Source organism: Euprymna scolopes, chromosome 39 (assembly GCF_053919585.1).
Source record: "Euprymna scolopes isolate OS-2025 chromosome 39, ASM5391958v1, whole genome shotgun sequence".
In the NCBI taxonomy this organism is placed as follows: domain Eukaryota; kingdom Metazoa; phylum Mollusca; class Cephalopoda; order Sepiida; family Sepiolidae; genus Euprymna; species Euprymna scolopes.
The window spans coordinates 63,792,826-63,809,618 of NC_136520.1; the positions used below are offsets into that span (position 1 = coordinate 63,792,826).

Here is a 16,793-nt window from a genome sequence, read left to right on the forward strand (position 1 = left end):
ATCGACGAAAATATTGCATCCCTCTGCATGTTCTACAAGTATTTTAGTGGTGGATGCTCTGACGAACTAAAAGCCCTTCTACTCCCTTTGACGTAAATACCCCTGACAAATCCGACAATCAGCAAAATCCCACCTCTACACAGTAGAGATCCCTAGAACTCCAATAGTTTCTTCTCCAGAACTGCTAGACTTTGGAACTCCCTTCTGGGTTCCTGCTTTTCAAATTGTACTGACATGCAGAAGTTCCAAGTGTAATGTGAATGGACATCTCGCTGCTCAACTCCCTACTTAGTATCCCTGCAACTTATACCCCCGATAGTAGCCCCCTACTTCAAAAGTGGCACTGTGCCTTGTTTGGGGTGAAAGTGAAATTTAAAAAAAAAAAAGCACACACATCTTTGTGCTGTTGAAATTTAATCCTCTTCTGAGATGATCAGATCTAAACCAGTAAAATTCACATTATACACCTATCATATACAAATATCATTTTTGTTATACTCCAAATATCACGTAAATTGATTTAGTAGTTTTGTTTGGTTCCCCGAAAAAAGGAGGGTGGACCTGTAAATTCACCCTTGTCCATTTATCCATTCATCTGTCCGCACTTTTCTCAGTGACTATACCTTAGAATTTTTTTGAAATTTTGCACACCCATTCAATATATGAGTAAAAAATAACAGAACAGATTTTGTTTTAATTGTTTTGACCATATATGAGGTGCCTTAAATAAATTTCCAAACTTTTTTGTATGAGCACTTTTATTGATAGAACACATACACACGAAACTTTAGTCCCCTTCAAAGTAATCTCCTCCAGCTGCAATGCACTCGTTGTATGGTTCCAACTACTTCTGTAAGGCGCTATGAAAGTCATCTTGTGTGAGCGTGTCTATAACCCTCGTCATAGCCTCTTTCATCACCCTTTAAGGTTTTCCTTGAGTTTAGGGAATGACAAAAAGTCACAGGGAGCAAGGTCTAGACTATAGAGAGAGTGAGAAACTGTCTTGATACCCATCTTAATCAAATAGTCTGTGACAAGGTTGGATCACCCTTGGGCCAAAGTTCACGTAAATTTCCGGCATCTTCAGTTCTTCATTTTTCTCTTCACTGGAGCCGATCAAAAATGTATAAAATGCACTGCACACAAAATTCAAACCAGTTCAGGATGCAGTTTTATGAGTACGCAACTCGCAGTCCGACTCCGTACTTATGTGTGATATTAAACCACCAGTATGACTTTGTGCGTTTTTGCCTCTTTTCTCCCTGCGGGCTGACAGCAAACCGTCTGGGGGCTTTGACCCAAGCCTCAGCACATGGTGCAAATACAAAAAAAAAATGTTTTTGCAGCTAATATCAATGCTCAAATCTCACTGGATTTACTAAAAAAAAATAAATAAATAAATAAAAAATAACCTTTTGTCACATCAGACACATTTATGGAGCAAAATTATCACATTACCGGAATTACCTCATATAACAAATGTTATTTCCTTTGGTTTAAAAAGAAATATTTTATCTAAAAAACATGATTTCCTCAGTCGGAGGAGGTTTTCTCTTTTCATCTGTTGTTTCAGTTTTTTCTCAAGTTCTATCTGACTATGTAAGAAATACATATTAAGTCTTCACAATTATACACGATTTGAAAAAAAATCTAAACACTTAATTCCATGAACTACGAACATCTCGGAAATCATTTAATGCGTCTCAACACAGCACACGCACATATCGAAACACAACAGCAAAACAAAATGATTTATTTTATTGTTAAATAAAACTTTGTTAAAATTCGTTTTTTTTTCGTCATTATGCTGATTCCAACACCTTTTATTTTTTGTTAGGGGTTGGGAGACATTTACCTATGCTCACGCCATGTCTGTGATATCAGGCATCGGCGAATGTCAACCGAATTCCCTACAAACTGATGACCCGATGTCAGTAATTGCGAGAACATGCATAAATCATATGAATGACCATATCTTCTTCTCTTGTTTGATGACATTACCGAACGTCAGCAGCGGACTAGAACACTTGCGCTGCACAAAAATGGAAAACGCCACAGTTTCATCGAAGTCGGCTATGCCTTCATTGATTAAAATCAAGCCTTTTTGGATAGACGATCTTATGCCTTGGCTTCTCAACTCAAAGAAGAAAAGAAAAAAGAAACGATTAGACACTCACAAAAAGAAAAGAAAAACAAACGCAATCAGTCTTTCTTTTCCAAACAATCAATAAATCAATGACACGCGCATCCAAGGATCTCCTTAAGAAATAACGACATTGGTCTAAAAAAAAAAAAATAAAAAAATAAAAAAATTTTTTTTAAAATTATCGATTTTTTTCGAATAATCGCTCAAAAATCGAAAATTAAACAAGACAATTTTTCTAGGAGTCAAACTCTGACGACAGTAAATTTGCGCCAAAAAACATGGACCTCTTATGGATCAACATTCCGGTAGCCAGCACATTGGATAAACTGCCAACCAATGGAATTTCACCTGCATCCTTGCCAGCAGTGATTACGAATGTCTATTTAACACAATATTTTACTATGGAGCTCACGACACAATGGGGACAAATATTCTCACGCCAATCCACACACACATTGAGACAAACAGGCTAATCAGAGATTCCGCTATTTTTCACACATGCGGATATTAATCGGGCCCTGCCCTGGGCCAATCATGCGTGATGCCTTTGGAACGAGCTTATCACAAATACATCATATTATTATGCAATACGGATACATTTTCACGCATGTATAAGCACAAGTACGTCACATTTCTTCCACAATGCCGAATCACCATGCGCATGCATATTGAGGCCATTCAAGCCATCAATACCGCCGATCTCTAACAGATCGCAGCCGAACCAAAGGAATGACGAGAAATTATCACCGATGACATTCTGCCTCAACACCATGGTATACTTTCAGATATAAGTGTTCATAATGCACCTCGTGAACACATGCAGCTCATTTCCTTCGAAACTGCACCATTTATCTCACTAGAAAACTACAACACAAGTTCTTGACGTCACTTTTCTTCTCGACTGCCATCAACCAAGATATACCCTTCAAACAGGGTCAGCTGCCATGCATACGGTGACTTCAGACGTCCACACTGATTCGTCAACTTTACACAGTGACATATTTTATTCCTCCTTATCGACATTGTGTTTCATAGGGTGGGTACTTATAGCGATACGCCACAGACATTAAAATAAATAACATTCCAGTTACGCATACATTTATCATATCCACCCACACAAATTCTGTCGAAGTAAAAGTTAAGACAATGCTTCTTCGCGCGGACGTAGTTCAGGACTATACCATGTGACAGGGTGTCCATTTTCTGTCCAATTAACACTCAAAGAAAACACTTTCTAAAATCTTTTCCTAACAGCCTTCGCTGGAGCCAGGTGTATAAAAGGCACTGCATGCAAAATCCAAACCAGTTTAGGATGCAGTAAGCAACTCGCCATCTGACTCCGTCTTTGTATGTGGCGTTAAAACACCAGCATGACTTTGCGCATCTTTGCCTCTTTTCTCCCTACGGGCTGACAGCAAACCGTCTGGGGGCTTTAACACCAGGCTAAGCACACAGCGCAAACATAAAAGGAAAAAAAATTTTTTGCAGCTAATATAAACACTCAAATCTCACTGGATTTATACCCCCCCCCCACCAAAAAAATAACCTTTTGTCACATCGGACACATTTATGGAGCAAAATTATCACATTTAACAAATTTTATTTCCTTTAGTTTAAAAAAAAGAATATTTTATCTAAAAAACATGATTTCTTCCATAAATAATAAAAGTCTGTACGGGTCATGGGTGGCGTCCCCCAACAGACACTCAAAATCTGTTGGAGATTGTTAGACATTTTCGTTCATCAAAAGAAAACACTTAGTAGCTGTACGTGACACCTTGGCCGATTCCTTACGCTCAAGAGGATGAGATTTTTATTATTTCTTTTCTGCTAATGTTAAATTATAAATGTTAAACAAAAAATAAACAATTAGGCGCAAAACCCACTCCAAAAAATGAGGAGGGGGTCTGTAGCAATCCTTGTAACTGTACCTTTTTACTTGCCTAAGGGGTTAGGGTAAGGGTATCCATAGCTAAAGGTTTTACTCGCAACAATCATTCCAGGGACTGTCCTACTTACTGCTCCCGAATCAATTTTTTTATATAACAGAAAAGATTGGTATGTTCAGGGCAAACGTTACTGATACGTACATGTAGATTAGATACCATCAGAATGTTGGAATTGAAGTGGATGATAAACTGATCTAGAATAATCATTTGTTTTGTGGCGTGTACAGACACAGGTGATTGGGGAAAAAGAAACAAAGGGTGTCCTTACACACATCGGTGAGAGTTGTAGACATACGGACAAGAGCTAACTTGGAAATTAGGTGGTTTACTTATCAGTAGAAGGCGTAAGGAAGAATTTCTGATATTGATTGAATTATTGGGGTGAGCGCAGAACCCACACTTAGAAATATAGAATAACAGCCGGAGGAGGTTTTCTCTTTTCATCTGTTTCAGCTTTTATTCAAGTTCTATCTGACTATATAAGAAATATATATTAAGTCTTCACGACTATCCATCCATAGCCCTTGAGCCCCTGGAGCGGTATAGGCCTTCTTTAACTTTGTAGATGCTTTTGTAGCAAGGAGTTCTTTTTATTCGGGGTGAGGGTGTTGGCCCCACGCCCAACCTTCGCAGAAGGTACATACAGCGCCTAGCCTTCCCAAATGGTCACCCATCTAGTACTGGCCAGGCTCAATGTTGCTTAACTTCGGTGATCTGGCGAGAACCGGTGTGTCAACATGATTGTGCCATACTTTTCACAACTATACACGATTAAAAAAAAATGTAAATACTTAAATCCATGAAGTACGAACATCTCATAAATCATTTAATGACTTAATCTTTCTCTTGCATGTCGACACAGCACACACACATATCAAAATACAACAACAAAACAAAATGATTTATCTTATTGTTAAATAAAACTTCATTATAAATGCTAAAATTCATTTTCGTCATTATCCTGATTCTCTATCTATCTATAGCCTTGAGCCCTGAAGGGGCATAGGCCATCTACAACTTTGTAGATGCTTTTGTAGTAACGGAGTTCTTTTTACAGGGTGAGGGTGTTGGCCCCACACCCAACCTTCCCAGAAGGTACATACAGCGCCTAGCCTTCCCAAATGGTCACCCATCTGGTACTGGCCAGGCTCAACGTTGCTTAACTTTGGTGATCTGGCGAGAACCGATGTGTCAACGTGATTGTGCCGTATTTATGCTGATTCTGACACTTTTTTTTTTTTTTTTTTTTAATTTTTGTTGGGGGTTGGGAGACATTTAACTATGTTCACGCCATGTCTGTGATAACAGGCATCGGCGAATGTTGACCAAATCCCCTACAAACTGGTGACCCGATATCAGTAATCGGCAGAACACGCATAAATCATAATAATGACCATATCTTCCTCTCGTTTGATGACATTATTAAATGGCAGCAGCGGACCAGAACACTTGCACGGCTCAAAAATGGAAAACACCATATATAAAAATACACTAAAAAAATGTTTTCTTTAATAAATTTCTATATTAAATGTTGAAGCTGGTTTTCATATTGCTAATTACAGACACATTTTTTTTTTTGCTAAGAGCTGGGAGATATTTACCTATGCTCACGTCATGGCTGTAATACCAGGCATCAGTGAAAATCGAACAAATCCCCTACAATGCTAATGTTTCAGACAAATGGTCGGTTAAAACCAGAAGTCTTCGTCAGGCGACTTAATAAATGGTTGCTTTCCACAGAAGAAACCAGTTGTATGGTGTGTGTGTAATATATGGCAGTTGCGCGTGTAATTGTGAGGCAGGGGTCGCACAATCCCTAACCACACCTCTCCTGAATCGGCACAGTTTGAGTCCAGTGGCAAGGAGAAGACCAGGATGACTGGAAACAATGCCGAGATAAGCGGAGAGCACATACAGCACCTGAAAGTGCCAAATGGTCACCCATTTAGTACTGACCAGACTCAACGTTGCTTAACTTCAGTGATCCAGCGGGAACCGGTGTGTCAACGTGATATATATATATATGATGAAAATAATGGATATAGTATTCCAACAAAATAGAGAAAAAAAAAAAAGGAACAAACCGTGTTATGTGTTCATCAACGTTTCGTCTTTATTTTGAGACTTCCTCTGGATGAATGAGATTAAGAAAAGTACTGGTGTTTTTGTTTTCTTAATCTCATTCATCCAGAGGAAGTCTCGAAATAAAGACGAAAAGTTAATGAACATATAACTCGGTTTGTTCCCTTTTTTTTATATATATATATATATATACATATAACAATTAATAACAGTTTCATAACAATTTTGGGCGCTTCTACAGAATTCGGACAAGATTTTGTAGTCGATAAATGGAGTTTTCAGATAAAAACAATGGTTTCAACTGATTTTTTTTGTTTTTGTCAATTCTAATAAGTTACAATGGTAGCTTCATAATTACGCTGTCAAAATTATGTTAATATTACTGAATTATTAAACAAAACGACTTTAATCATGATAGCAGGTGAAAAATTGCCGCCATTTTGTTTAATTCAAAGCGGAAAATTACCTCCCTTCTGAACTCTCCTGTGTCTTACAATCGTTTTCATCAAATTCTATTGGTAAATGTTTATTTTAACTGTAAGATTCCTCCGCACCTTTACTATGCAAACACATCATGTAAGAAAAGCGTTAATGAAAACAGTGAAATGGCGCAAAATAGTCCCAGTGTCCAGGGGTTAATACCTACAAATGGTAAATTTGCCATGAGTTTAAATGCCAGATTTGTTTTTAGCAGCCTCAATAACCCCTAGGGTTAATGTGAACGGATCGGGTCCCAGGATCCAGCTTCGTTCTGAGTTTGGGGGAAAAGGTGGGTTATATCATACGCTGTGATCAGTGTTGAGCCAAAAAAAAAAAAAAAATTAACCCTTTCGACATTATATGAAAACTAACTAACCTCGTGAAAATGTTTAATTTTTTTTTTTTTTTAATTCTAATTCTTTCGACTGTTTAATTTTTTTTTTTTAATTCTAATTCTTTAGACTGTTTAATTTTTTTTTTTTTTAATTCTAATTCTTTAGACTGTTTAATTTAGAAAAATATTCTAATTATTTCGACTGTTTATTTTTATTTTAATTCTAAATTCTTTGAATTGTTGAATTTTAAAAAAATTCTAAATTTTAATTCTTTGCCCTGTTTAATTTTTTTTAAAATCTAATTCTTTGAACTGTTTATCTTTTTTTTTAAATTCTAATTCTAAAAGTTGTCTATAGTAATAAATGCTCGAAAAATTTTTGAGCATTTATTACTATAGACAACATTAAATTCTTTAAACTGCTTCTTTCTTTCATTCAGGAAAACAAATGAATACATATCTAAAGAAATGGCAGAAACACTAGAGGATGACCTCCAATCTGTAGTGGAATTAAGACAAAAATGGATGGTCACATTCAATGCTGCCAAGGCTAAACTTGCTTCCTTCAATAACTACAAGAAACTTTCTCTACCACCAATAGTAATGACCAAAGATTCATTATCTGAAAGTACATCTTTTAAACTCCTCGGCCTAACGTTCACAGGAAACATGAGTTGGAACAATTACATTGAGAGCATTGCCAGGACCGCTGCGAAGAAGGTAGGCTTTCTCTACCGTGCTAGAAAGCTACTAACGCCCAAAAGTATCCTGTACCTCTATAAGGCCACCATTCGCCCATGTATTGAGTGTTGTTGTCACATTTGGGCTGGTGCATCTGTTACTAGTCTCTCGCTCCTTGAAAAGGTTTAAAAGAGAGTCTCTAACCTAATAGGTCCTGAACTGTCATCTAAACTTCAGCCTCTTTCCCATCGACAAAATGTTGCATCCCTTTGCCTGTTCTACAAGTACTTTAACGGTGAATGCTCTGACGAACTGCAAGCACTTGTGCCCCCTCGATGTAAATACCCCTGACAAATCCGACAAGCAGCCAAATCCCACCCCTTCACAGTAGAGATCCCTAGACGTAAGAGAGCCTTCTACTCTAGTAGCTTCTTCTCCAGGACAGCTAGACTTTGGAAATCCATTCCAGGTCCCTGCTTCCCCAACTGTACTGACATGCAGAAGTTCAAGTGTAACGTGAACCAACAGCTTGCTGCCCAACTCCCTACACAGTACCCCTGATGCCTATGTCCCTGATAGTAGCCCCCTACAACAAAGTGGCAATGTGCCTTGTTTGGGGTGAAAATGTAATAAAAAAAAAAAAATTTTAAATAAAATTTTTTTTCTGTTGTTCGAAGTGAACAACTCGACACTTTCTTCAAAGGGTTAACTTTTTTGCCTCGACACCGGTCACAGAGTATGACATGACCCACCTTTTTTCTCGAACTCAGAACAAGGCTGGATCTTGGGACCCCATCCGTTCACATTAACCCAAACTAGAATGATCAGCGTTGTGTTACAGTTAAAATAAACACTTACCATTCTATTTTTTTATTTTCTTTAATAAATAATTTTCTACCTCATCGATTTTCGAAATTGTTGGATATAATCATTTTAAAAATACGAGGTATACTACGTACCATCGTTTTTATGTGAAATCCAGTATTACGATTTCCGAAATTTCGTCCCAATAAGCGTCATATATATATATTCCCTCTCCTTCACTTTTGGGGGTTGTTTTACTTTACACAGATTCGAAAAAGTTGTCACAAAACAAATATATAAGAAATAAATGTTATCAAAGGCAAGTTACATTTCTACCCAACTGGATATGTTTTTAGTGTTTATATTTAATGTAACATGTTTATTCAGCTCGAAAAACATACAGTGTTTACCGATGTATTGGAAAATTTTAAATGGCAGCCGACTCTCTCTTTGAGGCGGAAAGTTTGGGAAAATGAGTTATAAATAAAAAACCAGACAAAATACTGTTAGAAACTCGCTCAATATATGTTACTGTGACATTGGCTGACATATATTCGGTGGGTTTTTAACAGTATTTTGACTGTAAACATTAACACTGTATGTTTTTCAAGCTGAATAAACATATTACATTAAATATAAAGGTACTAATATAAACACTAAAAACATATTCAGTTAGGTAGAAAAGTAACTTATCTTGCCTTTGATAACATTTATTTGTTTTTATATTCGTTTTGTGACAACTTTTTCGAATCTATGTGTACAGTAAAACAAACCCACAAAAAAAAAAAAATTAAAAAACGTTTTTACAGGTACAAATATATATATATATATATATATATATATATATATAGAGAGAGAGAGAGAGAGAGAGAGAGAGAGAGCATTACAAATATTTAGATTGTGGGCAAAGAAGTCAAATATTATAATCCTTTTGTGCTTTTGAACTAAAAACGAACACACTTTTTTAGGCGCCTCTGTCGTAATAAAGAACCATCTTGTCTTCCATTCACTTTCTTTATAAACGCACATTCAATTTACAAAGAGAAACTAACTTATTTTAAAATGTTACTATATAGGAAAAGGGTATTTATAAAATATGTAAACGGGTAAATTTATACAAATACCGTGACAGCGAATTAGTAGAAAAAAATGTACCCTAACCCTAACCCAGTTTTCAGATTCGTGTTCAGCACACCGAAACGTAACAGAATACTACGTAAAAGATTTTACTAATTCGCTGTCACGGTGTTTGTATAATAATACCGAAAAAAATGTTTTGTTTTTATTTTTTTATTAATAATTTTTGTCATCTTTTACGCGAGGACAAGAATTGTTGACTCCTGACATTGGTGACAATAACCTCGACCCCCAGTTAGAAAATCCAGTCAAAAATTCCAAATAAAATAGACTGTATAAAAATGCAGAGACACATTCGCAATCTTTAAAACAAAACTAAATATTATCGTGTGTGAAAAAAAAAAAAAAAAAAGAGAAGGAAACCTTACCCGCAAATTAATCGCCGTTGAAGACGATGTAGCAGACATATTGTTTCCAATTACCGGTGCTTCAAAATCGGTGTAAAAGTCCCGTCTTTAAAAAAGCCCAGTCTTGAATCTTGATAAAAAAAAAAAAAAGACCCGTCTGCACCGATTTATATTTATTTACTATAAATTCTTCTGGTTGAGTATAATATCTGTTCTAAAGTTAATTTGTCCTTAGTCAATGGAGGCGAAACTCTTCTATTTTTATTTTTGCCTACTTCTAGAGTGCCCCTCTTTTTTTTTAATTTTATTTCTTTCAAAATATTTTAGACTAGCAGTTCAGCCTGGCTTTGCTCATGTACTGTTCATAACTTTTATATATATATATATATATATATATATATATATATATATATATATATATATATATATATATATATATATATATGTGTGTGTGTGTGTGTGTGCATATATGTGAATATATATATATGTATATATATATGTGTGTGTGTGCATATATGTGAATATATATATATGTATATATATATATATATGTATATATATGTATATATATATATATATGTATATATATATATGTATATATATATATGTATATATATATATATAACATCTATATATATAAAATCTATATATATAAAATCTCAGTGGTCGAGAGGTAGAGCTGCCGACTATCAACACAACAGTTCTAGGTTCGATCCTTGCCTTAGGAGAGGTGCTAGTCTAGCGGCACTAATGAGCTGTGATACAACGAAACAGGACTGTATGTCGATGACTACAAATATATATATATATATATATATATATATATATATATATATATAAATTAAAAAGCTTGACTCATATCCAGGTAACCTACATCTAAAATTTATAATGTTTATACCCAAAATTGGCAGAGTAGTTTTGTAAAGTTAAAAGTCAACTTTGAACTCTTTGCAGCCAAATTTTCGCCCAAAAACTAGTTAAAAAGCTTGCTGCATGTCTGAATACCCTTTATCTAAAATTTCAAATGTTTAGACCCAAAATTGGCTAAATAGTTGGCTAGAGACCACAAAGATCAAATCTTTTGAACTTTGACCTCTTGGCAGCCAAATTTTCGCCCCCAAAATGATTAAAACACTTGCCCTATGTCTGAATACACTTTATGTAAAATTTCAAATGTTTAGGCCAAAAATTAGGCTGAGAAATTTAGTAGAGACCGCAGAGGTCAATTTTTTAAAAACTTTGACCCCCTTAACATTTATTGTTTTGGACTCAAATCAAATTAAAAAGTATGATCCATGTCCAAATAACCTACATCTAAAATTTCAAGTGTTTAGACCCAAAATTGGCGGAGGAGTTTGGTAGAGTTTTCAAAGGTCAAATCGTTGAACTTTGACCCCTTGACAGCCAAATTTCTGTCCGAAAACCGATTAAAAAGATTTTCAATACCCCTTATGTTAAATCTCAAGTCTGGTGACTGAAAATTGACAGAGTAGTTTGGTAGGGAAATGTACATACACAGACACACATACAGACAATTTCACTTTTATAGATATATAGATTACTAAAGATTAAACGGTGCTTGCTTACATTGGTGATGTTTTAAACCAATGCATTTCAGTTGAAAACATTATTACGTACTTACATGCCATGGCGAAATTAGTATAAGGTCCAAAAATTGCGAAAAACGATATAGCAGAAGATGGACTAGATGTATTTTTAACTATAACAAATTATTCACATTTATGCTCTGTTTAAAAATGGTGGATCCTTAAGTTAATTTAAGTCAATTTAATCAAGGGAGATAATATAACGTGGCCGTTACTGTTTTGTTACATTTCAAACCTCTCGGACCCGCAGATTGTCTTTTCAAGTGCAAATGGAATGCATTTATTTGTGGTTCTTCCAAAAAAAAAATATTTTATTATCTTTCAAAAGTCTTTTCACGCCCACATGTTTTACAACGCCGTGCTGCATAACATGTGCTTTTTAGAAGTCTCTCTCCCCACAACCTAATGCCAGCCTTAGCCAGCACTTTCTCGCCCTCGACTCACACGTCTATCTTCACTGACATGCACCTTTTTTTCTTGCTCGACCATGTGCTGTCTTTTTTTCTTTTTATTTTTTCTTTCTTTCTTCTTCCCGTGATGTCAGCGCATGCACACTTGTATAATTTGCATATGTGCTAAGACAGCTGCTGCTGCTAATATTATTGCTAGTCAGCTGTCCTACAGCTGACACAGATTTTCTCACACATGCCCATACACGCTATGTTACCATACTGAATTGGTCGTACAACTCTTCTACATTAAAACATACGGTAAAACTTGATAATTTGATCATTTTTATTTTTTACTTGTAATTAGCGGGGGTGCCCGGCATTGCCCTAGTGTTTGGAGGTGTGTGTTTGAAAAAACTTTTTTTTAAGTGGTGGTAGCTTGAATTGGTAGGCTTGAATCCGTGACGTGAAGGCGGAAAAGAAAGCGAAAGAAACCTGACATCTTACGTCTACGCTATGACGCCACAGGAAGTGAAAAGTGTTCAAATCTAGTGATGTTAATCAAAGAGTTAATGAGTTCACGCAGACGCAGAAATTAATGTCTGGCTGTAGGCCAGTTAAGCTTCCTGCTTTCTGTCCCATATGTGTTTCCCCACGAAGTGAAAAAAGCGTTCAAATTTATCGATGTTAATCAAAACGTTGATTTGCTAAGTGAATGAGTTCAGGCAGGCACAGAAATGAACGTTGGCTGACAGCCAGTTCAGCTTTCCGCTGTTTTATTTATTTGTTTCCCTACAATGTTGGGGAAACCAAGCTTCCCCGAAAAAGGGGGAGCTCTCAAATGAATTGTCTTATATGAAGGGTTTTCCTCACATTGATCAAAGCTGATTGCCTTCAAGACGTCCCGGCGATGAAGGTCAGGTGAGTGTCGCCTTGTTTCGATTAGTTTCACTTTATTTATATGAGAAAGACAAACAATCTAGGGAGTATAAGGAAAGTTTTCCAAAATAGTAACCTCATTGAGAACCCCCGGGGGAAAAAAGTCTTTCTTGGACATACAAAAACGCACGTCTTTTATATATATAGATTATTTTTCTACTGCATCATTTTTCGTAATTTTTTAAATTTATACTAATTTTGGCATGACATGTAAGTACGTAATAATGTTTTCACCTGAAATTCATTGGTTTAAAAGATCCCAAGCAAACACCGTTCAATCTTTAGTAATCTATATTATTTTGAAAGAAATCTCAGAAATATAGGCTTTAGAATAGAGCGGGGAGCTTTGGGTTACAAGTGGCATCAAGCTTATCTAGAGCAATTTCTAAAACCTACAATCTTGCAAAATATATTTTAGATTATGTAAACAATGCATGACTAGGCAAACGTTATACAGGCCGATGGAGAAGCAACACTGCACATGTGCAACTATAATAAAAGGGAGTCATATATTCATTTGCATACATGCATACATGCAAGCCTCGTATGGCATAAAAGATGGTGAATTTTCTTATCTGTTCAGATTTTGTTTCAGAGTCTTTTTCTTTTACACAGTGATCACCACTTATCAAGGCCCGGAAGCCACTCAGGGATAAGGGTTATTGCAAGTACATTACGTTAGTGTGGAGATTTGATGAAATGTTTACTTAAGGGGGCGGTTCATTAGGAATTTGTTAACATTGGACTTGAACACATCCAAGCTGTAGTCCGGTGGGAAGCAGGCAGACGGAACAGAGTTCCACAGGCGTGCAGTTCTAAGAAAGAAGCTTTGTTCATGGAATCCACGTTTTGATTTAGGCACAGATAAAGAGTGGGGGAAACTTTTCATAGTGGATTCGGCTAGACGGGTGTTTTTCGTGAAAGATTGGCGAGGGAGGACCAGAGATTGGAGTTCAGATGAGCACCTGCCATGGAAATAACGATAAAACAAGGATAGGCTCGCAACATCTCTTCTGTGGGAGAGAGGTTGCAGGGTAGAGAAAAGGGCATCCCCCACTAAGCCACAAAGTCTATTTTGTACTCTGTCAAGGCAGGATAGGCGGTTTTTAGCAGCTCCAGCCCAGATGTGGCAACAGTATTCCATCCTTCGGCGTACTTGGCTTTTATATAGATAGAGAATTGCATAAGTAGTGAGATATCTTCTGGAGCGGTAGAAGGATCCCACCATCTTTCCAGCGACCTTGGCAACAGACTTGATGTACGTGTTCCATTTCAGATCAGGAGTAAAGGTCAAACCCAGAAGCTTGTCAAAACATGGGGCCTCACCCAGACGAGAGCCATCCATCACAATTGATGCCAGATGGGGATCAGAGCGTTGATGATGGAAGGATAGGAGTTTGGTTTTGGATGCATTAAAGGTAACCAGCCACATCTTCCCCCATGTCTCGTTTGTTTCAGAAGGAAGAAAGGGGAGGAAGTAGGAAATGACCAAATAAAAAACTTAAACTTATCTCAGCTAAATTATGGCTAAAGGAAGGTTCAACCTAAAACTCATATTGCAATATGGGGAGTGTGCCTGCAGTTCTGGTGTGCCTATATGCCAGCAAGCAGCGGTATTGGAGAACGATGCCACCATAGTATTAAATGGATGGCAGTTAAAAAGAGGTGCTCTGTTCAGGAAGCAGTGTATTAGTACAACACCATGACTAAGGATAATGCATCATCATTGACTGCACCTGCCCACAGGATCTGCAGATATGACAGTAACAGAGGTGAACAGCCCACAAGTTACTATAACTATGTCCTCTGCCATGTGAAGGACGTTTGACCTTAGAATAATGCCATCCCATCTGGTGAAGCAGATAATGAAGCTTCAAATGACACTGAGTATATCACTATAGTGGCCGTAATTAAATGCTGCCTACCACACCAAAAAAGGCAAAATAAATGGATAAACAACAAATAAACAAAGACCACCAAAATATGTAACTAAAAAAATCAGGAGGAGAGAAAATCTCCACACGTTTGTACTGGATGACATCCCAGGTGAAAATAGGATGGGATAAAAAGAAAGAGAAAGGAAGTCGATATCGTCACCTATCAGTTTAAACATGCAACTCTAGAAATAAGGGGCAATAACCATGTATGTCTTAAACTTGATGGTGTTGTGCATTGTGTCCATGTGTGTGCTGCATGTGAGCGAGACTGAATATAGTAGTTTGACAATATATCACACTACCTGGCTGACAGACAACACGAAATGGAGAAACTCCAGGACCCTGGACGAATGGCATCCTGTCTGATGGAGTAGATGAGACTTTAAATAATACAGAGCATATTACACTGCTTGACCAACAGACAACACAAAATAGAGAATCTTCAGAACCGTCTATGCGACAAAGCACACACCAAAGATTACCAATGCGACTTTGTATATGCTGTGATCATGGATTTGGGGGGGGGGAGGGTTAGCTAATGTGTGACGAAGCGAACATCATACCAGCTGACACAAAAAAAAAAACTGCCCATGTGCAACTATACTCAAAGCGAGGCTCGTATTTATTTGCAGACACTCAAACCTCATATGGAATAAAAGACGGTGAATTTTCTTGTGTGGGCAGTATTTTGTTTCAGAGTCAGAGAGGTTGTCATGCGTCATTTGGAGGGCTAGAGAGGAAGAAGTGGGAGACGACCAAACAAAAAAATTCAAACACAGATTACTAAAAATCAAAGGATAAAGTTAAAGTACAGAATAGTTAACAGTTGAGAACATGTCATCTTCATGAAGTCCGTCAATCTTGACGATGACTAGTTGGGCCCTCAGTGCGTTATTCCTCGGTGTTAGCGTAGTCTCACTCCATCACCACAGGACTTTCCACCTTGGCTCCAAACTTGCTTGCACAGTTTAGGTGCAGTATCTGTTGCACATTAGATAGACAACCTCTGAACCTCTAATGCTCATGTCCAGCGGAGCGAACCTGCAATGACTGGCAGCAAAGGAGGCCGCAGCTTCTGGCCGAAAGTAATCTCAGTGAGGTAGACAGTTGCCCTATCGTGTCCGCTACTACGCCTTTTCTTTCTGAATGAGGTTCCATAGCCTTTAAAGGAAAACTGCAAGGTAGCAGTAGGATTTGAAGTCAGGGTTCCCATCTCTTAGCCTTTTGCTGTGATCAGGCCCACAAGGCAGTGGTGTTTGATTTTGGGGTTGGTTCTTCTAGTCTTCGCCCAACCAAGGGCACCCACAAGACAGTGGGGTAGGGGTTGGTAGTGTGCCAGGGCATGTCCACACATCAGTGAGCCATAACACACTACCTCTGGGGTCCCCTACTACTCCTGTAATATATCCCCTTGTGATAACCCCTGCCTATACAATACATGGAGTTTCAAAGAATGGCTCTTATCCTCAGAGGAAACTAGTTACCAAAATGATATTAATAGGCAGACTATAAATTTTGCTGGTAAGTGCATAAATTGAAAACTATTGATGATAATGTAAAAATATATGGGTTAAAAGGATTTTTCAAATGAAAAAATTGATTGGTCGGATGTAGATATGCACATCCAACAGAAATAGTAATGATCCAAGTGGTTTAGCGGTAAATATGAATAAGTTCCAAAATTGAAGGTGACATTCTAAAATTGTGGTAGTAGATTTTCACACCAAGTGGAGGAGCTGAAGAATTAGAAAAATCCTGTGTATGTGTTATATATGGCAAGGGGAAAGATCATAGTAATTAAAGGAATGTCATAAATAAGTCTGAAAATAATCTATATATATTAAGGGCAAAATGTGTGTGTGTGTGTGTGTGTGTGTGTGTGTGTGTGTGTGTGTGTGTGTGTGTGTGTGTGTGTGTGTGTGTCACAAAAACTTTCGACAGAGGTGACTGATCCTCACAAG

General features: G+C 37.1%; 1 protein-coding gene and 1 pseudogene across 2 annotated transcripts in view; both read right to left on the reverse strand.

Moving 5' to 3' along the window:
* LOC145263814 (esterase OVCA2-like) overlaps nt 1-10,105 on the reverse strand; it is a 31,542-nt gene extending 21,437 nt beyond the window's left edge. Inside the window, exon 1 of one of the 2 annotated variants that reach the window (XM_080120879.1) lies at nt 9,982-10,105. In XM_080120879.1, the coding sequence (XP_079977005.1) occupies nt 9,982-10,020 (39 nt within the window). In that variant the 5' untranslated portion in view covers nt 10,021-10,105. The remainder of the gene's footprint in view (nt 1-9,981) is intronic. The other variant, XM_080120878.1, reaches the window with a different exon arrangement.
* LOC145264090 (5S ribosomal RNA) lies at nt 4,733-4,849 on the reverse strand (annotated as a pseudogene).
* Nucleotides 10,106-16,793: the final 6,688 nt, after the last annotated feature.